This window comes from Gallinula chloropus (assembly GCF_964237585.1).
Source record: "Gallinula chloropus genome assembly, chromosome: 2".
Lineage (NCBI taxonomy): Eukaryota > Metazoa > Chordata > Aves > Gruiformes > Rallidae > Gallinula > Gallinula chloropus.
Genome location: NC_140086.1, coordinates 38,504,706 through 38,528,957, shown reverse-complemented (window position 1 = coordinate 38,528,957; position 24,252 = coordinate 38,504,706). Strand labels below are relative to the sequence as shown.

The 24,252-nt window shown below is 46.1% G+C and overlaps 2 protein-coding genes across 2 annotated transcripts in view; one reads left to right on the top strand and one right to left on the bottom strand.

Annotated features, from left to right (window-relative positions):
• Positions 1 to 1,370: 1,370 nt before the first annotated feature.
• BHLHE22 (basic helix-loop-helix family member e22) lies at positions 1,371 to 2,276 on the top strand (the record flags this gene model as incomplete). The annotated part of the gene is made up of 1 exon (XM_084280460.1): positions 1,371 to 2,276. The coding sequence occupies one exon, from the start codon at positions 1,371 to 1,373 to the stop codon at positions 2,274 to 2,276; it is 906 nt and encodes a 301-aa protein (XP_084136586.1).
• Positions 2,277 to 14,146: 11,870 nt separating this feature from the next.
• Positions 14,147 to 24,252, bottom strand: part of CYP7B1 (cytochrome P450 family 7 subfamily B member 1) — a gene marked incomplete at its 3' end in the record, with an annotated part of 126,005 nt that continues 115,899 nt past the window's right edge. Inside the window, exons 5-6 of the mRNA XM_084280196.1 lie at positions 18,449 to 18,627; positions 14,147 to 14,443 (exon numbers count right to left, since the gene is read on the bottom strand). Of these exons, the coding sequence (XP_084136322.1) occupies positions 14,147 to 14,443; positions 18,449 to 18,627 (476 nt within the window). The remainder of the gene's footprint in view (positions 14,444 to 18,448; positions 18,628 to 24,252) is intronic.

The window sequence follows — 24,252 nt, the reverse complement described above, 5'->3', positions numbered from 1 at the left end:
AAGGAAAAAAAAAAGTTTGGTGGGCTTTGTCCGTTGTCACCCCGCCCTTCCTGCTCCCCAGATCGGTTCATTTTCCCAGTAACTGATGGGGCTTTATATTTTTTTTATAGGGACACGGGGGATAACCGCTCTAAAGCGGCAATCTGCTACTTGAAAACGGCTAAAGAGGAGGAGGAAGAGGAGGAGGAGGAAGGGGGGGAGGGGGAACCTCCCCGTAGTTTGGTCTCCGTTTGCTAGGGGGGGGGGGGGCTGGGGACCATTCGCCTCCCAGGGAAGCAAGGTGCACTTTGGCGGAGGGCAGGAGTGGGCACGGCGGTTCGGGTTGGTCCAGGGGGGTTAATGACTTTTTTTTTTTTTTTTTCTTTCCTAGGCGATGCTTTTCGCGACGACGGGTAGGGGTGGGAGGGGGCTATAAGTTAATGTAAATGCAGGGGGTGGGTGGGCTGGGGTTGGGGGGGAGAGGGTGTCACTCTTGACTCCACGGCTAAGTTAGCAGAAGTCTGCTGGCAGCACTCGGAAGGGGAAGTGTTGAAGCGGGCTTTTCTGCAGTGCAGGGCTGTAATTTGCTGAAGGAGGCAAAGAACATCCTTCGATCTAAATAGGGCTTTTAGTGTGCTCATTGATGAGTGAAAGTCGCCACACATGTCAAGCTAAAGGCAGTTGTTGGGTTACTAACAGGACACAACGTCTTGCAAACATATGCGTTAAGCTGTGTATACAGATGGCAGGGAGAATAATGGAGCAGGCGCCTCTTATAAAGCTCTAGCTGCTGCCTGTCTTCAGACCTGGGAAATGAAACTATTCAGACTCAGGGCCAGATAGCGCCTGGGATTGTTTGTTACCGTTTTAATCCTATTAATTAAAACGTTAACCTGATTGGGTAGAAAGCTCTGTCCCAACAGGCGAGTCTTCTTCATAATAACCTACTCTCAGAGATAATGATGTAAAAGACTCCCCCGTCTGCGGCGGCTGCTGGTTGATGGGTCCGGAAATCTCTTGAAGGTGAATCCAAGCAAGATAAACGGTGGAAGCGGCTCCGCTGGCAGCGCACAATGCCCCAGCGCGGCGCCTGCTGAGGGCGAGCCGGAGCCGGAGCCACAGCTACAGCGGGAGCCGGAGCAGAAGCCGCAGCCCGAGCCGGAGCCGGAGCAGCAGCCGGAGCCGCAGCCACAGCCGGTACCGCATCCCGAGCCGGAGCCGGAGCAGAGGCAGCTGCGGCGCCGGGCACAGCGCAGCCCCGGCGGGAGCAGGGAGCCGATTTCTGCCAGCGGGACGCCGGGGAGCCGCCCGCCGCGGCGCGGAGCCTTGGAGGAGCGGGCCGGGAGCTGAGGGGGGCGGAGGAGGCGGAGGCGGAGGCGAGCGGGGCGCCGATGGAGCGGGCGCTGGGGCTGCCCGCAGAAGAGGACCTCTTCCACAAGAGCCTCGCCGCCTCGGCCAAGCGCATGGAGTCCGCCTTCCGCTCGCCCCCGGGGCTCGACCTCTCCCACCCCCGCGACCGCCAGCCCTCGCCTCTCGCCTGCTACGAGGCGGCGGAGCCCGAGGCGCTGCTGCAGCCCGGCGTCGGCGGCGACCCGCTGGCGCTGCCGCCGGGCTCTGTCTGCGTCAAGTACGGCGAGAGCGCCAGCCGCAGCTCGGTGGCCGAGAGCAGCGGCGGCGAGCAGAGCCCCGACGACGACAGCGACGGCCGCTGCGAGCTGGTGCTGCGCGGCGCCGGGGGGGACCCGCGCGTCGCCTCGCCGGCGGCGGGCGGCGGTGGCGGCGGCGGGGGGGGCGGGGGGCTGAAGGCGGCCGAGGGCGGCTGTTCCAACAGCCACGGGCACGGCGGCAGCAAGAAGTCCAAGGAGCAGAAGGCGCTGCGCCTCAACATCAACGCGCGGGAGCGGCGGCGGATGCACGACCTGAACGACGCGCTGGACGAGCTGCGGGCGGTCATCCCCTACGCGCACAGCCCCTCAGTGCGGAAGCTCTCCAAGATCGCCACGCTCCTCCTGGCCAAGAACTACATCCTGATGCAGGCGCAGGCCCTGGAGGAGATGCGGCGCCTGGTGGCTTATCTCAACCAGGGCCAGGCCATCTCGGCCGCCTCCCTGCCCAGCTCCGCCGCCGCGGCGGCGGCAGCGGCGGCGGCGCTGCACCCCGCCCTCGGCGCCTACGAGCAGGCGGCCGGCTACCCCTTCAGCGCCGGGCTGCCCCCCGCCACCTCCTGCCCGGAGAAATGTGCCATTTTCAACAGCGTCTCCTCCAGCCTCTGCAAACAGTGCACGGAGAAGCCTTAAGCGCCGCCGCCACCGCCCCCCGCCGCGGCCCCGGGGAGCGGCGACAGCCGGCGGCCCGTTCCCGGGCCGGGGGCTGCGGGGGCGGCGGAGGGACTGACCGCTGCCCGGCCCCCGCCTCCCTCAGCCCGGCTTCGCTTCGCCTCGCTCTTCTCCTCGGGTTGTGCCAAGACGGGACCGCGCCGGGAGCCGGCGTGCGTGCGGCGCCGAGGAGGGGGCGCGGGGCCGGGGGTGTCGCGGGGAGGAAACCCTGGCCCGGGGGGTGCTGGGGGGAAGGGAAGGGGGGGGTCCGCTCTCGCCGGGTCGCCGCTGAGCGTCCGGACAAAAAGAGAGGCCGAGAAATAGCAGGCCGGGCTGGGAGCCGGGGCTAACGCCGGGGAGAGGGACGGAGAGCGGCCCCCCACCTTCCCCCCGGTCTCCCGGCCCCGGCGGCCGCGCGGGGCGCCGCAGTCCCGGCTCCGGTCCGAGGGAAATGGGCCACAGCGACCCGGGTGCGGAGGTGGATGGGACAAATCAGAGAGGGCACTTGAACATAGATTTTTTTTTTTAATTATTATTATTATTATTAGCAGTATTATTATTCTGAGCCAGAAAACAAAACAAACTTGAAATGTAAACTTATTATTTAAGCGACTCGCAGAAACAAAGAGACTGGACCATTGCTATGGAAGACTTTGTATTTTTTATCGTCTCTAAACTTTGATCCTGTGAAAATGCGCAAAGTTTGGTGAGAGTGATTTAAAAAAAAAAATCGAGAGAGTTAAAAAAAAAAGGCAAAAAATAACCGATCAACCCCCCCTATTCCGTGTGGCTGAAAGTATCGCATTTTTAAAAGAAATATTTATGTGCACCTTGTTTCTTTCCACTTTACGATGATGTATAAACAAGACATGCTATTTATTTGTTATTCTTTAAATGACCCTTCCACGCCGACAATATTTATCATGTGTTAAGGTCACGGGTCTTATGTGCAGTTACTTTAAATGCTTCTAAAATTCTGTTTATGGATTAACTTGAACTGTGTGCCAAGTGTTTAAAACATTTATTTGCCAACAACATATAGCCAGAAATGTTGATGTATTCGAGCTGCTTAGGTTTATGAAAGGTCATCTGGATTTTAAGTTGCATCATCCCTGTATTTAAATTGAGCTTTAATAAATTGCTTCAGTCCAAAAATTACAGGAAAGGTGTATTCTTAATTGCTCAACCAACTGATTTTTGAAAGGGTATTCTTGCATTATAACAGGTAATAGCTATTTACTTTTACAAGGCATCAGAGCAATAGCTGCTACAAGAACACTTGACAAGCCAATGTTTTCCCAGGCGCTGTGTTTTCAAAGGTATAATTTAAACTGCTTTTAATGTGTATGTAAATTATTCTGACTGATGATAATTATTTAAGTTGAAATACTTTAAAATGCTTAAAGTACTTTAGGCTGATTTACCGAACGCGTGGAATTGTTATCATTTTTCTTTTTTTTTTTTTTTTTTTTTGGAGGGGGTGTGGGGGGGTAGGGTGGGAGGGTGGGGTTTTGGGAAGAAAAAAAAAAATTATGAAAAGCAAGAAGTAGCTATTTACCCAAAGTGAGCCTTCAGTTTGAGTTTGCATGGCTGGGTGGCTGTCTCTCTGCCATTAGTAAATCAAGATTACTTTTTTTTTCTCTCTTTTTTTTTTTTTTCAAACGAGTCAAGCTATTTTCCACTACTTGCAGATAATACAAATTCGGACTGTCAGATTGGATGGCAAAATAGGAGCCATGATGGATCTGTTGGCAGGTCACGGATGTGTAAAGAGTGATATATATTAAATAGGTCAATCAGATTATGACAGCAATGTACGATCGTTTGTATGTGTATCTATGTCGGAAAGAATCTTTATTAAAATATTTTGAACAAACGCTTGTATTATGCTGTGCTTTGTCAAGCATGTATGTCCAGATTTCAGGAGGTGGATGGGAGGGAGAGGGAGGGTCGTTTCCTTCTCTTTGCCTTGGTTTGAATGGTCCCCAGCACCCCCTCCCCCTCCGAGACCCCACTCCCAGCTCAGGGCGTCCTGGGGGCGGGGGGGGCGAGAAGTTCTCCGGAGCGGGCCCCTACCCGCCTGTCCCGCGGCACCACGCACGCCCCTCGCCGCCCGACCCGTGGGGCTGGCTGCGTCCGGGGGTGAGCTGCAGGACCGCCCACAGTCCCCCCCGCCACTCCTCCATACCTCCAAGTCTCCACTAGTAGACCCTCTGTCCTGCCCCAGACCCGAGAGCAGAAGGAGCAGGCAGTTCCCCAAAGCTGCCCGCCCTGCTCTGGGCCCGGGCCGGGGGTCTCTTCCCTACCCACCCTCCCCTCGGGCGGGCCGGGCCCGGCCGGCGCCGGGTGTTCGCAGAGCCGCCTCTCGCAACGGCAACACCACTGGCGGGGGAAGGGGATAAATATTTTCTGCTCCACTTCCCATCAAAAAAGATTAATCAGAACCTGTAACTTTTCAGGAAACATAACTGTAAAGTGCCACGGAGCTGTGGGAAGGCAGCCCAGAGAGGGTGGGCAGATCAGCCCCCAGGCGCAAGGAGAAGCGTCTCTCAGCATTTACTAGACAAAGGCTGGGTGCGTCTAATTATGATTATTAAAACAATTTCCATGACGATGTCTAATATTATGTTAATTTGAAAACAACTGTGTATGAAAACTGTCGACTATAATACCTAAATTCATTTAATGAAACACATCGTTAAGGCAATTAAACCTCCTGGATGTGATTAAGGAACATAATTACGACACTGTTCTGCGCCATAATTGGGTGTCTTTAATCAAGGGGTAAAGTGATCAGCAACACAGCCATTAGTTTGTATTGTTCTGTCTCTGCTGTCCATCATTCTGATTAGGAATTAACCACCGCCACCAGCTTGGCGTGGTACGTGCATGTGTGTGTGTGTGTGAGTGTGTGAGTGTGTGTTCGTGCATATAACATCGCAGGACACATTTGCTGCAAGATTTACCGCTTAATATCTCTGGTTACCGAGCAGGCTTCCCGGGGAGGTTTCCCTGGAAGGCGCGGGCGCTGCTCGGCTGTGCCTGGCCGTGGGACGGCGGAGGCGAGCGAGGTCCCAGCAAACTCCTGGAGCAGGCGGGACCTGAGCTGGGGCGGGAAGGCTGTGGGAAGCGCACGCTCTGCCTCCAGGCTCCCGTGGGAAGGGGCCGAGGCGCGGGCGGCGTGTGCGGGCCCGGCCGGGGCTGCTCCCCGCCGGCTCGGAGGAGCGACAGCGGCCGCTGCCGTCTGTGGCACATCGGGAGGTTTCTCCTTTCACCTCTCCCTCTCCCTCTCTCTCTCTCTCATCTGCTTCTGCTTCAGAGCGACCAGAAGCAGAATGAAAACGCGTTTCATTCCCGGCTACGGCTGCCGCCCGAGTTTGGGCTCTCTTGCTTCCTCCTTGCTTGCTTCGGAGCGGGCAGAGTGGTGTCTGCCGGGTAGAGGTGCTGTCACCCCCGGCCTCTCGCCCCCGTCCCTCGCACCGAGCAGCCTGGCTGAGAACCGCTGCCGGGACGGTCCCTGGGCAGGTCTTGCCGATGCAAGCGCCCGTGTGTGTCGGGGGTGGGGGGAGGAGAGAGGCTCCTCCGCCCCTCTTAACACTTGATAGATCACTTAACCAGAAATGAACGTGTCCCCCCTTCAAAAGAGCTTCTTTCCCGTTTCCAACCGACCGACCGAACCGGGATGTCCCCCAGCCTCCTCCGAAGGCTGCCCCTGCCCCCGGCGCTCAACCCGGCTCCCTTCGCCCGGCCCCCGGCCCCTTACCCCGGCCCTGAGCCTGAAATTGTCCCAGCATGAGTGACATTGGCTTTCCTAATGTAATGACTTATGAAAGATATAATCATGTGTTAAATTGAATCCTCCGCTTAACTGTTAATGGTGTGCTCTGGGCACATTTACGTATTAGATGCTATGGTAACTAATTACCACTAGAAGAAGGGATAATACACTTTCCAGACTTTGACAAATAATTATGAGTGTTCACATCCCTGCTAGCAGCAGTTGCAGCGGATCTGCTGGAATGAGTAAGTGAATAAATGAATGGGTAAGTGAACTTGTGTGCATGGAGGGGACTAGATAATGAATAGTGGTCAAGTGAGTTTTCTTATTAAAACCTTTAATGAAAATGTGATTTAGGGTGGAAGGGGAAGAAAAAAGTGCGACGCTGCCTCTAAACATAATTAAATCGCGTAATATAAACATCAGAAACATAAATAAGTTTGCTTTTAATTAAAACGCGGCAGTCAAAGTAAATTATCCACGTGCTCGGAAACTTTGCAGCAATTAACACTTTTTTTTTCTTTTTTTTTTTTTTTTGGTGGTGGCGGAGGTGAGTTGTTGGGGGGTAAAATAAATGAGCCAGGACTCTGCGACTCTCCCCAGGATCATTTGTAACTTTGATTGCACCCGCTGCCAACAGGCCGGGAGAGATCCCGAGCCTTTCATCAGACGGCGGAACAGCTCCTTGCCGGAGCAGGACAAAACTTTGGGGAAGTCGCGCTGGGCTCCGCGCCGGCCTTGACCCCCGCCGCCCGCACCCGCGGGATCGCTACTGCTCGGCGGGGCAAAGGAGGGAGGGAGGGGGTGTCTGGCGCTAGCGGAGCCCACCGGACGCTTACTACAGGCTCCCCGTAAAGTATTGCGCTCGGCTTAAGACAGGCGCCGTAGGGGTTAAGCCGCTCCCGACCGCCGCCCCGGGTACCATCCCGTCCCGGACAGGAGCGAAGGCGGGAGCCGCTGCCGGGAGCGGGAGCCGGTGTGGCGGCCCCGACCCCGATCCTCACTGGGGAGGAGGGGGGGGGGCAGCTCCTCGCAGCCGTCCACGTCGCTGAAGGGACATCTGCTAAATGAGCAAAGAGCCTCAGCCAGCCCCATTTCCCCGTGGTCACTCATCAGCTCGGTGTCACCCAGCCTCCCCCTCCCCCGAAGCGCTCCGAAGGGGGGGGATTTGCTCTGGTTTGACTGGTTGTCCAGCCTCAGGAAGGGTTAAATCCTTCCTCAAGCCCCTAGTTGCCCTTGTCCTCTCAACCTGATTCAGAGACGTGTAATAAAATATGAAGCAAATTTATGGTCTGTTTCAAGCACTTTACTGCTGTATTTTTAAATTCATATATGCACATGTAAGAACTATGATCTGTGAATAATTAGAAATGCTACAGGAAAACGACGCATTTTAGATCAAACATAACCGTTTTCTTACATAATTGTCGTGGATTAAAATAAAAGGAACGATACATTCCGAACAGAGACAAAGCTGAAAATCTAATGACAGCCATAAACTGCTAGACAGCCATAAATTAACGTCTTCATCAAACACTGAAGGGATCAGTGCTTATCTAAATCAACAATTATTTCTTCTGAGAAGTTGCAGAACAGATTGCCCCTCTAATACTATTTTAAAATCCTCATAATTGAGGATTAGGGGCAAACAATCGCCTTTCCAGAATAAACCTCTCCACCAGCCGAAACTCGCCCAACACCCAGACCGGTTCCCTAGGACCTTCCCCGGGTTCCCGTCCCCTGTTTCCCACTCCAGCATCCCTGGAACACACACGGGTTGCTTTTAGGAAAAGGTGGCGGGAGTTCTCTCCTCACTTCCCCCTCCCCGTCCCTTTCCGCACGATGTTTTTAGGGGCTCGGAGGAGTTGGGAGCGCAGCGAACGCAAAGCCGGAGCCGGGAGCCCGGCGGGCGGCGGGCAGCGCGCAGGGAGGTGGGCGGGCGGGTGTGCGGGTCCCCCCCCGCTGCCGCCGCGGGCACACCGGAGAGGCATCCCGGAGCGGAGGCATCCCGGACGGGCGGCATTCCCACCTCCCCCCCTCCGTGCTGGACTAACAATCCCTCATCAATACCGAGCTCAACTAATGCCCATCCACTTTCCAGGTTGAAAGCTTTAGCGGCGCGGCACTTTCCCCCCCCCACACCCCCCAGCTGTGGCTACCTGCGAAGCCGATTTTGCAGGAGGCTGCGGCAAAAGATTTAATTTCTTAGAAGGCAACTGCGAAATACGTTGGGAAGATAGCCGATTCACTGGGTCTCGGCATGGAAATCAGGCGGGGAGAGCGTCGCTGCCTGTAGGAGGTTAGCGACCGAAGTATTTGGAAGAGGTAGTTGGAAAAGATGAGCTGGTAAGAAAGAAGTCATCGTCAGAAGTCATCACAGGGTGTTCACTTACTGTCTTTTACCTTCTCTCTAGCCAGAACTTAGACTTTCATTCAACTTTGCTGTACTCACACTTGTTGTTTGGGGTGGGGGGCGGGGGCGAAATTAGAAACCAACACACCAGTGTGAAAATCAGTTCAACAAAATCTTGCAAGATAGAACCCTGCGAGGCTTCTAGCAGGGACAGCTGAAGCTTAGGCTTCTTTTGATTGTTTATCTCGGTGTAAATAGTTTTGAAGACAAGTGCATTTCTGCTGTTACTAATGATGTATTCACGCAACTTTCGGTACCTGAGATCCCAGGCAAGCCTGATGCACAGGTTAGAGTACGTACTGGTTTATAGGAGGGTAAAAGGCACACCACAGTTTAATTCCTTGCTTTCCAATGAAAACAGAACATTCTCTATTTTTTATGTGCTTCTGTTTATGCAGCAATCATTTCTTCATAGTTATTACCACTTATGTACGCAGACAGTGACTTAAGGATCGCAGCATTTTCATAAGCATATTTTTAAGGGGTGTTTTTGTAATGAGATCATTTTTCTGATGTGTTGGGGGTATCAGGACATGACTAGCCAGGGTACATGGGCTGGGTTAGGTGATAGGCAGGAAAATGCTTTCTGTGGTCTGACAGTTAAAACAGCTCTATTTATAAGAATTAAGCATATGTCATGCATAAATTGATGTCTCAAATTATTTTCAAATACAGCACACTATGAGTAACATTAAGAAAGCACATAGTGTCAAAACAGGTATTAGATATAATGAAGTGTTAGGAGGTCTTAATAATTCCACCCCCACCCCCTCCAGCTATCCTTTCAGACCATCATGGAAAACTCACTCAGAAACGTGCCCTTCAAGAAATCTTGAACGATGCCACTTCTTAATTATAAACTTCAGTACCTTCTAATATAACCTGGAGTTAAAGGGATCACACAAACACATTTATCAAACCCAGAAAAATGCTGCAGGTCTATCTTCTCTAGAATGTATCTTCAACAGCCCTCACAGACACACCTGACAGGCATTTCTGCATGAAGGAATGAAGAAACACTGATGTCTTTACAGCTCAACCTTCATATTAAATACCTACGTGTAGAACTCAGCAGCTACAGTGAGTACTTAGGAAAGCCAAGCTGTGCTTTGCTGGTGCTGTGCTGTATATTGTAACAATTTTCTCATTTCCCCTTTTAAAATGAATGATCTGAGACTACACAATATTTTACATTAGGTAGTATGTCTTGTACTACTCAGAGGTTTACAGAAGGAAAAGCCTAGGAGCTGCATTTGGGAATCATTAGTGGATTGTTGATCTTTATATTAATCTTTATACTAATTTTGAATAATATCCCAAGAATCTCAGAAGTACCACTTCCCATGCCCCCCGCCCCATCTGTAAGAACTGGCTTAAGTTTGATGGGGGGTAAACCAAACTTGATCATTTCCTAACTTCAAAAGAGCTTCCATGCCAGTGCTGAATCAAAGCCTTTTTCTTTTTTTTTCTTACAGAAATGCCTTTCAAGATCAAGTAACATAAAAATGTGGTCCATTGAATAAAAATTTAAAAATGAAAGCAAAGGTTGTGAATCTGTGAGAAAAGTAGAAGAGTAAGCTGGAAAAAAATACAGTGGACAGTCATTCAATATTAAAATAGATATATTCATTTTTATTGTGTCCTTGAAATACAAAATTCATTTTAAGGTGTCAGGTTAGTAAAATAATGAAATTTCAATTTTCTTGCTCAGAAAAGCACACTATACCGTATTTGATCTAGCAGCCTTAATGATGGATATTAACTATTAAAGTAGAACCTAACTATTGTGCATCTATATACAAGATGTCAGTTTACACAATCAGGAGAAATTCACAATGTTTTGAATGTCAGAAAGTTCCATAACAATGAAATAAGGGTTTGTTTAAAATTCTACAAGAGAAATTCACAGACCAGTAATTATTAATAAAAATACCAATGCCAGAAATAGTGACATGCAACTGGCTTAAAAGCAAAGACTAAAGAACAATTCTTACGTGGTTTTTACATTGGCACATTCAGACATATTGGCAGAGATGTGAAAGACTAATTTGCATACAGGTACACACAGACTAGCATGGTCTTTTAAGTAATGTAACACTTGAAAAAGTTTACAATAGCATATAGCAGTGCTGAGTGTCAGCATGAAAATGGGGAACATTAAAATTAAAATAAGAACAATACTTAAACAAAAAAAAAATAGAGTAACATTTTAGCATTCACATTAGTTGATGATGAATTCACTTGTCTCCTCAGGTTCTATAAAGGTCCATACTGACTTAATAAGCCTATTTTATATGAGAAAAAAGGTGATTTTTTTTTTTTTTTTAAATAACAATAGGTATTATCAATATAGCCATAGGCAGCGACAATTTACAGTTGGAGGCTGGCACTGACCAGCCAAGTCACATCTCAAAGTGATCAGCGAGCGCACTGTTTGGCTAGGGGAACAGCAGAGAAATTCAAGGGGCTCCCTCGCACTCCTCCTGGCTGACCCTGCACCTGCCAAGTCAACGGGTGAGACAGGCAGGCACTGCTGGGCTTTTGGGCATATCCCCTGCTCCAGTGGAGGGGACGGACAAGGAAGCAGGAGGACCGCCTGCCTCCCACCACCCAGCCTTGCAGCACCACAGGCACCTGAGCGCTTGCAAACAGCACTGTGGTTTGTGCTTAGATGATTTCACCATCTTAGCACCCCAGTGGCAGATGCTAAGAGCTGGTCGCTCCTCGGCACTGCGGCAGAGGAGGTCATCAATAAACATGCTGCGCCCTTTGTTGTGGAACACGTTCTCCTCAGCACAGCACATTGTGGCCAGCTTGGTCCAGCTTGGAACCTCCAGGGATGGTGCACGCTCATTCCGTTGTGCTGCTATGGCGTGTTGACCAGGAATACTGATACCGTGGGCCTTTCACTTTCTGCTCCACACAGACCGAGTAATTCCTGGTCAGACCAGCCGCTGACTCTCCGAAAGTCACCTCAGCTGCTGAGTACATCAACCAGAAGGTCCATGTACGCTTTCTCTGTCCTGCTCTGGCTCTCATGACTTCACATGGGGGTGAGGTTTCCCTCCTCTGCAGCGGGGGTGTGATAAGGTAGTGATGCATTACGTACCAGCAAAACTAATCTACCAGGAGCAAGGGCTACTGGGGACACAGTTCCAGAACAAGCTGGGCAGGTCCTGCTTTAAGTTTTATTATTTTGGTCCCTGAGCAACTAACTTTTATCCCAGCAAAACAATGGCCTCCTGCATGGTGCAAGAGTGCTCTCTAACCCAGACACGAGGCCTCCAAGTGCGTTGCAGAGGTTTCCTGCAACTCCTGGGAAAGGTTCTGACCCTCTTTTTTTCTTTTTAAAACGGAAGTGTGCCCTGCAGGTCTAATTTGCCATCTGAGACAATCTAGCTCTTCCTTTAATTTCAAAATAGACACTATACAAACTGATCAGCAATTAATCTGAAATTGCTAATGATTTTATGTACTTTTGGCACAGTCGTATTATGTCCTACCAAATTATGCAGCAGGCTGTGATATTTAATTCAAAATCCTAAAAATAGAATACAATCACAAAAAAAAAAGTCTTCTGTTTAAAACAAATACCTACTGTTATTTTCGCAGTTGCTTCAGGTTTGTTTCTAAGTTGGATGCCAAAGAAAGATTCATCATAACTATGGCATGAGACATTTTACCGCTTACATTTAAGCAATAATGGAATACAGTCAACAGTGTAATGATATCAACATTTCCTCTCTCAATAAACCAGGCTCTAATGTCCAAACTGGATTGTGAGCTATAGCTGAGTATAGAATAGCTCCTACAGAGTAACTACAGCAACTTGAGTACAAGGATCTCACCATAAAAAAATAAGAATTATTCCGTGGCACAAAGCAATAATCAGCTTTTGCCGTTGATTAAACGTTGAAGCAAAGTTAAAGCATTTAATCAACTGCAAAACCCATTTAATGTAAGCGTACTCCAACACCGCAGACATTACTGATATTATATACGAAGAGAAAATGTTCATCCAATATATCTCACAGAACTCCAATTTTCCCCTCAGAGGATTTGGAATGTGGCTGTGCCCATCTCTGAAAGCCTTTCTACTGGTGCCGACCCTTATTTAGGGTATGTGCTTTATGGGAATGACTAAATAGGCTTCTACACAAATAACAATAAATAATTCTAATCCTTAGGATGCACATAGCAGTTTCCATCAACAGGCCATCAAGTGCTTTAGAGACAAGTAAAACTTCTGATTTTAAAAGATTTACATCAACAGAGAGACATTTTTTTGGGAACAAGAGGCAAAGCCTGCAGAAGTGGATACTCTCCCATCACAATTATCATCTTGGCAAATTAAGACTGGACAGCCACGAGAATTCTCATCAGTCTCTCAGGTGATGGGTGGGAGGAGAGACAGGGTGTAAAAATCTCAGATCCTGCGTGCTATGAAATTAATTTTTGAAACAAGTCACCCAGTGAAGCAGGTCCGGCAGGCAGTACACAGGCAACTTCTGTGGCTGCTCACTTGCTTAAATTCTGGCCCCAAGGAACAGTCTGTTTTCCAATTTGTAGATGGACAAGTCTGTTTCCAAGCACAGGTCACACTCCTCTGCTTATGCATAATTTAGGCACAGTAAAACACTACTAAAAAGTAGTTTTAGATACCACACTTCCCCTTGAAGCCCTCGCCCTCCTCTTCTTTTTTGAGAAATGAACACACACAAGAAATGGCCAAAATAAATGCACAGATGCATTACTAAGAAAACAGTGAGACAAACAGAAGTTAATTTCTGAGATGACAGAATCATTTTAACAGGCTCATATATTTTCTCCCTGAAGAATATACTTTTTTGGGCTCAAAAGCCAGAATAGACAATTTAGGCTTGATCCAGAGCCTATAAAAATCAACAGAACCTCCCCTCTGACTTTAAATGACTTCAGGAAAAAAAAAAAAATCACAGATTTTAATTTCTTTACATTGCACCAAAAGAAAAAAGTTTAAAAAAAAGAAAAAAGAAGAAATACAAAACATTCACCTTCAGTACATAAAACTGAACTCAGAATAAGTGTTGCCAGTAAGACAATCTTGCAAATCTTCCCCCACTGCCCCACACATCTCCCAAGTAAGGGCTAAGACACTCAAGATCATGAATGGAACACAGTAAATAAAGTTAGAATAATAATCACTCTAAATTCTTCCATTACCTAGAATTAAGTTCCCTCTTGATTGGCATTAGGCTCCTATGAGCAGGTGAGGAGATGCCGCCAGATGGTGGGTGTATGGAACCTCCCTATCTAGCAAGGGGGAACCTGCTGAGCCCGCTGTCCATGTAAATGGCCTCAATTCAGCCTGATGTCATCCTCCCTGTAAATGCTACTCAACTCTTGGCTGAGAGTATGGCGGTCCATCCCGTAGGGACATTGGGCTATCTACTTGGCCAAACTCTTGCCATCTCACCTCACTACTCACAACTCAGGCAGGACAAGTCGAGGCTGCATGCCCCTGCAGCTGATACCTACCTCCAGCCCAAGGGCTTTTCTCCTTAGAAACAAGTAGGAAGGAGGTAAAAGCAGAGAGGGAAAAGTAAATGTTTTCAAAAATGCAAAGCTGAGTAATAAAACAGAGCAAACATGGAGATTAGTAGAAGGCATACAGGCAGCCGCTCACTTTCTTAAGGACCTTAGCTTGTAACGAAAGGCAATATCAACGTCTGGCAGGAGGATACCAAGGCCCATACGACTGTTATCAAGTCTGACAGCTTTGTTTTCCGCTAGTTCTACATCAAAATGAGCCAATAGTAAGAAAAGAAACATCTTCATTTCATTCATTGCGAGGAACCTCCCTGGACACATGCTGATCCCAGAGCCAAAGGGCATTAGGAAATACTTCAGTTTTCTTCCCGCCTTGTAGAACGTGGTTTTCTTCTTGCCATTCTCTATGTATCGATCGAACTTATACTCCTGGAAATAAAAGAGAAAGCGAGAGAGAGCGTGATATCTAACAAGGCAGTTACATGACTTGCTTTGTTTGCACAATGGTAACGCTTCTGAAACCCAGAAAATAAGATAAAGAGGAAGACAAGGAGCTGACAGCTTCTCCTTTTTAGTTGGTTCCCTCAAGTTTCATTAGCTCACATTATCTTCCCCGCAAAGAACACTGCTTAAATCCACTTACTTAGCTTAGCTCTTTTACATCAAGCTCCTTCAACTTCCACGTCTCATCCACTGTCTGGCCTATATTGATTGTAATTAGATTTTGACCGCTTTGTAGCAGGGACAATGAACCTTAGTGGAAGGACAATTTTCTTGTAAAGCATCATACGCGCTCAGTGTGGTGCATACATCATGAATAAGGATAATCTGCCAAATTCTGCAAACGCCTATGAATAAATTAATGCATTGCACTGATCTTGCTCTTGCAAGCTAGAGCAAAATCCATCCTTCTTTTGCACCCAGTGGTGCAGATTATTCGAAAACCAGACCTGATGCTCTGCAGCCAATTTTTCCTTCAGTTGGAGATGGTCGCTGCTTCATTTGCCACATCTGACCTTGAAATGTTTTGCTCCGGAAGCTGTGTGCAAAGAGGACAACCGCCAGCGATTGACCATTATAAAGAGGGCGCTTTCAACTAAGGCTTGAGGTTGTGCTTATAACCTACATTCCATAAATTGAACATCTTTCTGACTATTTTCCAATAGCAGGATCCCTGTTCGGAGATAATTCATGTTTTTGAATGAAGGAGATCTGGCATCCTCACTCAGTCAACGGCAAATTAACCACTTACAAAATCCTCCTGCATGCTTTGAATAAAAATGACAGACACTTCTTGCTTATGGTCACTCATTAGCATTTGTCCTGCTTTGCATACATCTGCTATAGCAGCAGCCATTTGGAGCTGGCTGGGAACAAGTCAGTCAGACAGAAACCAACCTCAACTGATTAAAAAACCCACACCAGAGTGAAAAACACACTGATACCGATCTACCCATCAGACTAAAGTCTCTGAAAACCTTGCACTGCAGGTCTTGCTGTCAAGAAAAAGCAGTGGCTTAGGAGAAAGGGAACAAGTACGAGGTGCACTGGAGGGGATGTAACTTTGGGTGCCGAAGAACAGGGGTTTGTTTCTCTAAATGGCAGAGGCCTGAATTTTCCACAAAGATAAAGGTGATGATATGTGTGTTTCTACTGACAAGTAATCGTTCTCAGTCTCTTTGAACACCCCAGCCAAAAGGAAGCATGCCAGTTTTATTTTCCCCGGTAACTTATTGCTTCATTTGAAGAAGCACAGTAACAAATGAAAGCCCAGAATACCACTTCTTCCTTAAAAAATATGCACTTCCTGAAATGTAAATGCTGCTGGACTAAAAAAGCACTGCTAAATATGAACTGCGATAGCTTAAAAAAACAACCCAACCCAGAGCTCTTCACTTTGCTGGAACATTTCCACAAGGTGCACTCCAGGCGTCTGGAGCAATTAAGAACGGTGGTATCAAACACATAGACGCACTGGGTCAAACCTGATGCTTTTTTTGCCATCTTAAGAGCCACCTGAGACTTGTGATTGCTTTTAACAAACAAACAAACAAACAAACAAACAAACAAATTGGTGGCTAAGGAATTGGTAAAGACGAAAACAAACATGAGACAGGAATGGAACTGATGACAGTAACAACAAACTCAGGCTCGTGCTGCTGAAGCCCCTTGGTTTAGTGTTTCCTTAAAAACTAGCTTGCTATCTAAATAAAGACTAATTTTTGGCAATAAAGTATTTTTGAGCCAGGCAGAAAGCCTCCTTGAAGAGACAGGGTGGTTGATGGAAAGGAAAAGGTGAAAACACTGAGCAAGGTCAAGCAACAAAGTTCTGTGTGGATGGCCTGCTAAGAATATTCTGGAAATTGAGCAATCTCCCATGATTGATATAAGTCTCTCTCAGTCATGTCTCATATTTAGCTGTTTGGAAAGCCACCGCGTAAGGTTTCTTGATATTTCACTCTATGGGATCTGCAGAGTTCATTTACTGAGCTCTATTAGTATTAGGATTTAGGGGCTCACTTACCCACTTCATAGAAATTTGATTTATTTACTTAGGCTTTGATGAGTGGAGAAAGAGGTCAGCAATATATGCTTACACTTATAGAATACGGTGCCAAAGCAGAAGATAGCTTGAACTTAAATTTATGTATCCAGGAGAAAAGCATTGCTACAAAATTATCTTGTCAAGCTGCCTGTTTTCCCAGGAAAGTTTTCCCTAAATACATGACAAGCTCAAGACTGCACCTTTCAAAAAATTCATTCTCCATCTCTATCTGATCCTCAGTAGTTATTGTTGAAAGCACACTGCATATTTTAAGAACCAAACAGAACAGTGATTTCCCCACTTTTCGAGAGGGCCCATGTGCTGAAATCAATGTACTGCAATGTGTGGATTGCTCATTCACTATCAAAAAGATAAAATATATGAACTAAAGCTGTACTGTGAAAGCTGAGCAGAGCTGATACTAAGCAGATACATTCAAGCAATGGAAATATGGTAATATATTCCGGCAATTATTGGATAAGGGAGGGGATCACTTTCCACACTGATGCTTTTGGTCTAGGACCTAAACAAACAGATGGACTTTTGACAAATCAATAATGTTCTCCAAAATAAAGTGTTAAGAATAACATGAGAAAAAGCTTATTTGTTAGTTGTTGCTTTTTAAGGGTAGAAATATTAATCAACTATTTGCCAATATATGGATTATTTTTTAAAATCCCAGTTTTCTCAGCTGGCTTTGCCTTTGCATTTGGGTGGGGACAGCCAGCAGAGCCCTCTTGGACATCATTTCCATTTTCATAGCTCCAGTTTTCAGCCTGGTGACTATAGGTTATTCCTAACTCCGACACACTCCATACCCCCTCTCACTGAGGCTGGAGCCCCTGCCCAGCGAGACGCTGTCCCACATCAACAATGTACTTGAATCTCATCTTTCCTCTGCAACCCCATACCCTTAAATTCCCAAAAGGGACACCCTCAGGGAGCAATGCCTCTGACGTGGGTTTTCTCTTGGCGTGTGAAAAAAATCAATGCCCTTCTTCTTTGACTCAAATGCCAAGGACGGAATTCAGCAGGCCGGGAGACAGCCATTTGCTTAGGAAAATGGGGGTGAGGAAGGGATCAGGTATGAGCTCTTGCCTCTCAGGCAGAGGAGGCATTTAACAGCCTCAGCGTGCATCCTCGCTCTTCCTCTGAGGCACCCTGGGCTAGGGACAGTGAGCCGGGGGAGCAACCTAGCTGAGATGAGGACTATTCAATTTGCATGCAGGTGGTGAACTTCTGAAGCTGTATTAAGGCTGAGGCAGGGTGGATTAATTTCAAGTCTTTGATATTCATTAACTCGAGCGTCAGAGAAAAATACAAGGAGATGACACAATTACCCTCCGAGCTTCGCTGCAGAGCAACAGCTTTACAGTCTCAAGTTCACAACACTACTAATTGATCAAGAAGGGGTGAATCTCTTCTACGAAGGGAGGAGAAAAAGCATAAGGCTGAAGTAAGACACTGCTATTATAGGGCTTCAGAGAGTCAATGATGCTTTGGGGGCACTTAGCTAAATGGCCCACATTATTTGCTATTTAAACCACCTTCTATTATTCAGCCCTCCTTGGGTATCAAATGATCCACTGCCAAACAAAACCCACATTTAGCCTAAAGTTTATGGTAGTCAATGTGCAATTGTCAATCCCTTTGAAAGCAGTGGCAGTCAGTCTCATCACCATATTTCTCTCTTCAGGCCATGAATCCTTTGACCTATAGGGCCCTAGAAAATACATCTGAAAGTAGGAAGATTTGTTCCACAAGAAGGAACAGCAGTAAAATAAAAAAAAAAAAAAGAAAAAAAGAAAAAAATATCCCCACGGATCACAAAAGGCTTGGCTGCTGGGATGAGCCTGGAGTAGGAAGAGTAGCACCAGCTGAATGTTTACCTTAGGATCTTCATAGACCTCAGGGTCCATGTGCAAAATCTGCGGGTAAAGGGCTATCCAGTCTCCTTTCCTCAAACCGACTTCTTGATTCCCTTCAAGCTTGAGAACAAAATCCTCCTGGCTGATGCGAATGTTCATGGAGGACGAGCACATTCGTAAACTCTCGTTTAAGGCACTCTCTGCGATTAGACAAAAGCGGAGAGGAGGGGGGGGAAGCGTCAGAAATATGGGAGGCGATCGGAAGTTATACATGGCTACAGCTGCTGAATCTCGACAGGTTTAGTAGGGCAAGCTAAAGGGAAAATAAAAGGACATCCTCCCCCCCCCCAACCCAAAGATAAAGCAGAGACCAGGAGGAGGCAATAAGCAGCCCCGCAGGGCTGGGGTGGAGAGCCACCACGCTGAACCTCCCGATGTGATTCTCACTGATGGTGCTGAGAAATCCTGTCGGCTGTAGGCAGCACCCGGTTTTGGGTAGAAAGTCATTATTCAGGCATCACGCTGAAAACAACACAGTCAAAAGACATGAACACTTTATGCATTTACATATATTTTGGGGGTTGCAAGCAAATACCAGTGAAAGCATCCATGGAGCTATTTAACTTGCCTTTCTAAAGCTGCTGGATGTAATGGCACGACTATATGTTAGGGAAAAAAATCATTTTGCTTGTTAATTCTGTAGTAATTTGACGATTTTAAAATTTATTTATTTTCTTTTCAATGCGCTACGCTGCCAAATTATAGTGTCTGTTATGGTCAGAGTGAATGAAAGCAATTCATTATTTGCCTGGCAATTTTAAGAGGGAAAGACACTTTTAATTGGCCAAGAGAAAACAAAACATAGTCCTTTCAGGCTTAGGGAAAGCAAGATTTCTGTCTCCATCATCACATCCTGGAAGGCTCCAGAAGCTGAATGTCCTTGCTTTCCCAGTGGCCTTCACCTTTTGCTCCTAGCACGACAGATTTTATGGCTAATTTCCGGCAATTTATCCTGGCAGTTTGAGGAGGAATTCCTTTGGGAATAATATGCATAATTTGCATAAATCATTCTGATAGCATGTATATCAGCATGTAGCTCCTGTCTAGGGCTGCATCTCTCACTTTGTAATCAAAACTGACTATTTTTCCACCAGCGTGTATGGGCGCTGTTATATGTGACTTGATTCCTTCTAATCATCAGTGTGAAAAATAGCCTAAAATAGGGTTTCATTTGCACATAATAATCCATTCGCGTCTGCATTTATGTTCTGTGATATCAAATAAGCCTCCTCTAAGTGTTCACCAAGGCACCACAACTGCTGCACCCAAAAGGTTAGTTTATTAGAGGCAGTAGCTACCCAGTGTAGATGCCTCCATAAAAAAAATAATAACAAATGTTCTTTCACTAAAAATTAAATCTGGTGCAGCATGCATAACAAATAAAGTGGCCCTGGATGCTTTCTTGCAGGAGGTTTTTCCTTAAGCATGCATTTGTCTAAAGAAATGAGGCTGCGGTCAGCTTTGTGTGGCCAGCGCCGTGATTCAATGTGACGTACAGTGAGTCTGTGCATATTCTTTTGGACTGCCTTCGTTACTATAATCAGGCAGAGTCAAATCGGCTTGTTGGTGACGAAGCCAGAAAAGAACCCTGGTTCCAGAAGATGGCCTCTACTGCGGATAGCCACAAGGCACCTGACACGATAGATTTCAACTGGCAGTGCTCTGGCAACAAAACTTTGCGCGGTACAAAGAAAGGGTCCAGCCTCCGCTCCCAGACTGTCTTCAACCTGCGGAAAATGAGGCTGGTAACTCCATGCCAGTCCGCCATTTGGAAACGGTGGTGACATACGTAGTGACAACAGAAATCAAGTGAGGAAAGGTGGGGGTGGGGGGGGAAGAAAATCAAAGAAAAAGTAATTATTAAGGCGCCACTGCGAAATAGCAGGTTTACGTTTAGCCGCCCAAGCGATGCGGTCACATCCTATCGGCTGACATCCTCCCAGAAAGCATGGCAGTCCCTGCCCGCTGCCGGATCCCAAATGACAATTGGGCAGCATATCTTATGCAGAAGTTAATCACAATAATGGAGCACAAAGTGTGGCTTAGCGGTCAGATCGTAAATGACAAATCTGTTTTACCTTCCAGTACCAGTTATGTGTGGAAGGCAAGCTTGGCTCTCGCTCTGAGCGATCATGCCGATAATCATTAGATGACAAAAGTAATGAGTCACATTATGATCAACAAAGGAGAATGGAGCTTATACGGCTTTGCAGGCTCGCATTAAAAAAATAGACAGTCAGCTTTCCACAAATGCCGGAGCTATACATTGAGAGGAATGACAACTGCACAATAAAACTGCAGCCTTTACTTGCAGTTGTCATAGTTCAGCAGACACCAGCCATCGCTGCTGACAGACCAGCTGGGTAGCTTGGGAGGCCTTCCATTCTGCACCGTGAGATACAGTAAATTATCCAGCACGGTAGAGCAACATCTGTTTCTGTGCTTGTGCCGAACAAACAAGGCAATTTAAAGCATACCAAGGGATAACCAAGCAGCAAATGAACATGACCCTCGTTTTTTTCCCCCCTTCTTACACACATGAGATGCTAAACTTCACTGTGCGAGTGCTACATAAAGAAGCCAGGCTGTTGTTTGATAAGGTGTTGTCAGAGAGATTTTACATATTTTCTAGAGAGAGGGGGGGGGAAAGAAGAGAGATATCTCTCTCATAGTATTGTTATTCTTAGAATCCTCCCACTTCTCTCTTCATTTTTCTTATACTAAAGCTAGCACTCAGCTTCCAATTCATTCTAGATTTTTTTTTAAAAACTGTTTCAATATACTTATAAATATTCAGTCTTTAAACCCTAATTTGCTATACTTAGTTCACATGCCTTCAAGCATTTGTCTTCCAATTTCCACTGAATAAATGCGTACTAATGAGAAATAGAGCAAGCTGCTGAGGCAAAGCTGGGTGACTTGAGCCTGGCCTGCCACCAGCTTGTGATAGGCAGGCAAATTGAGTTAAAATGAAAAGTCTTGTCAGCTGAAATACAACATGGTAGCCAAACAGCAAGCTGTCAATCATCCAGCCAAAACAAGGGACTGCAGGTAATAAAAGGTCATTGCGAATCATAAGTACATTTGGCTTTCGTAGGCAAGTTAATTTTAATTAAACATGATCTCTATCTGTAAATGTTTTATAAAACTTATTGTGCATAATGGATTGTTAATTTTACACTAACACATAGCAGGTAATAGGGCACTATAATTATTAGAGTGTATTGTAGGAAAATAGCTATCGAATATGCAAATATTTGGGGGGGGGTCATTTACCCGCAGGCATCACGGTGTGCCAACACAAACGATGATCTGAAACAAGTACATTTGCATCTTACTAAGAACTAAATGGCACTGCCCAGCCCATTCCTGGAAAATATATTCAATTCTCTCGATCCAACCAACAATTTTAATGCTTAGCATTTGTGTTACAACTACGCGCTCCGTATTAACTGTTTTTGGGTTCCTACCCTTTCCTGTGTATGAAGCATCTTTTCAAGCTGTGCTCTTTTTGCAGGGAATATCTGGGATTCAACAATGACCTGGGGCAAGAATACTTCACCATATAAATGAACGGACTAATATTAAACAAACGAACTGACTAAACATGCCTAGCATTAAACACGCACTAAGTATATCTCTGCTTTACCCTTTGCGTTTCCATTATAACCATAAAAACCGACAGACCATTCTCATGTGTCATTTACCGTATTAGAGCTCCGCTGTGAGCCATAAGGACTAATAATGTATGTTACTCTGCGCACACAAATACACGTGTTTGTGTTTCAGCAAAAGTCTTATGTAGGCAAAACAAAATGTGCTGCCCCAGAAATACCACCGGAAAAAAAAAATAACATCCAGAGACAAAATTTGGTAGTTTTCCTGTGGTTTGATAGTTGGGGGTGGTTTTCTTTTAAATAAAAACATTACATACCTGTGCTTTGAATTTAGAAGTAAATCAGGCCATGTTGTGCCCTAGACACAAAGAATCTGACCATAATAACAGCGTTGCTTCCTGAGAAAGGCTTTTTAGCAATTTTTCCTTGTTCTCCATAGCATGAGGAATCCAAAAAAAGGCTCTTGTTATTGTAGGCCAAAAAGAGGACGGAGAATCAGAGCACTTAAAACAGGAGAATGAGATGACAAGGTGATGATCGTACAAGAATCCCACCTGGTCTGCTTTACTCGAGAGCAGGGACACAAATCCCGGGTTTCTGTGCTCGGCAGAAAGGGAGCGGGAAGAGGAAAAGCTCGGTCTCGGAGTCTGGGGTCAGTGAGCTGCAAGGGAAGGGGCAGTGCTGGACCCCAACCCCCCTGTGACCAGGGGATTTTTGGTACTCAAGCCATGCAGATTGGGATCTCTTTCCCTCCCACACGTTTATTATCAAAACATCCTTTTCCACTGAAGCATAACTTTAATTCTCTTATGGTACAGGGTTTTTTTTTCTATATTATTATTTTATGGGACAGTATCCAGGCCTTTATGACTTAAGTGCCAGAAGAATTGAAATCTAGCTTCTGTTCATACCACATTACATTTAACGCCATTATAAAATTTAACAAAAGTGTTACAAGAATACTACAAAGTAGGATGTGGCACTTTCCTCTCAACACATAAATCAAATGTTACCAAGGTACTTCAAGATTTCAAGGAGCAGCGGAAGAGCGACACAGTTAATGTTTTAAACTGTTCATACCATTTTGCACCAGATGGTTTTAGTGAAGTACATGCTTTTACTTTCCTTATTCCTACACTTCAGAGGTGCATTGGTTTTTTTGTGTTTATATTTTTGGTTTGTTTGTTTGTTATTTTTTTCTTGCTGTTCTCATCTTGGCCTCTACATGCAACATAAATTACCTTTTGATCTTCTTGATGCTCAGTAACGTTCCCTTTCTATTATTTTTTGGTGGGTGCTAATTGATGTGAAGGAATTTTACTTGTGTTCCTTAAAGTAGATTAAATGCTTAGATTATCATGTTATTCTTCAGAAGTGTTTATGTCACCAGGTATCTCCTCTGCTTCAAAAGCATCCTCCAGCAGTCAGAGATAAATCCGCACCAAAACAGCCATGACTCTTGATGTAACCAACTTACTAGATTCTCGCTACAGAAGTTAAATACTAATTCTCTAAGAAAAAGCAACCAGGTGATCTTGACTTTGTATGTGTACTATGAGAAAAAATTCAAGTTTGAACATGGGTTCTTGATACATGCCACACTGGATAGTCCTGGATGGTGCTGGAGAACAAGAGCTATTATCCAAATCAATCCTAAACAGTGTACTGTTCCACTATCCTGTCTTCACACAGCTTCTTTATAGAGTGGTACATCATCAGTTCAGGTCATGAGCTAACAAAACATAGAGACATGAGCTCAGTTTTAAGAGGGGACCGGTTTCAATATTTAAATACTGAACCTTAATGCTGTTATTCAGCTGTTGTCTATCTTCTTAACAGGACCTGTGGAGACTTTCAGATGCTTAAAGGTTAGGTTCTTATCCTCTACACCCTCTCTCCTCCCTTGGGCTAATTTTAGCATTTATCTAGCCAGTGCCTGTGCACCAGCGATCACAGTGAAACCATCAGCTGATGTTCTGAAGACCTATCCAGGTCAAGCTTTTTCTAATGGCAACTGGTAAAGTTCTCCTTCCAAAGCACTGATGTAGAATTGGAAGTTCTGTATGTCACTTAAATGTCCATTATTTTGAATCAAGGCACTTTTTATCAATATTTGAAATGCCATTTCTACTCAGTAAAGTTTTACCT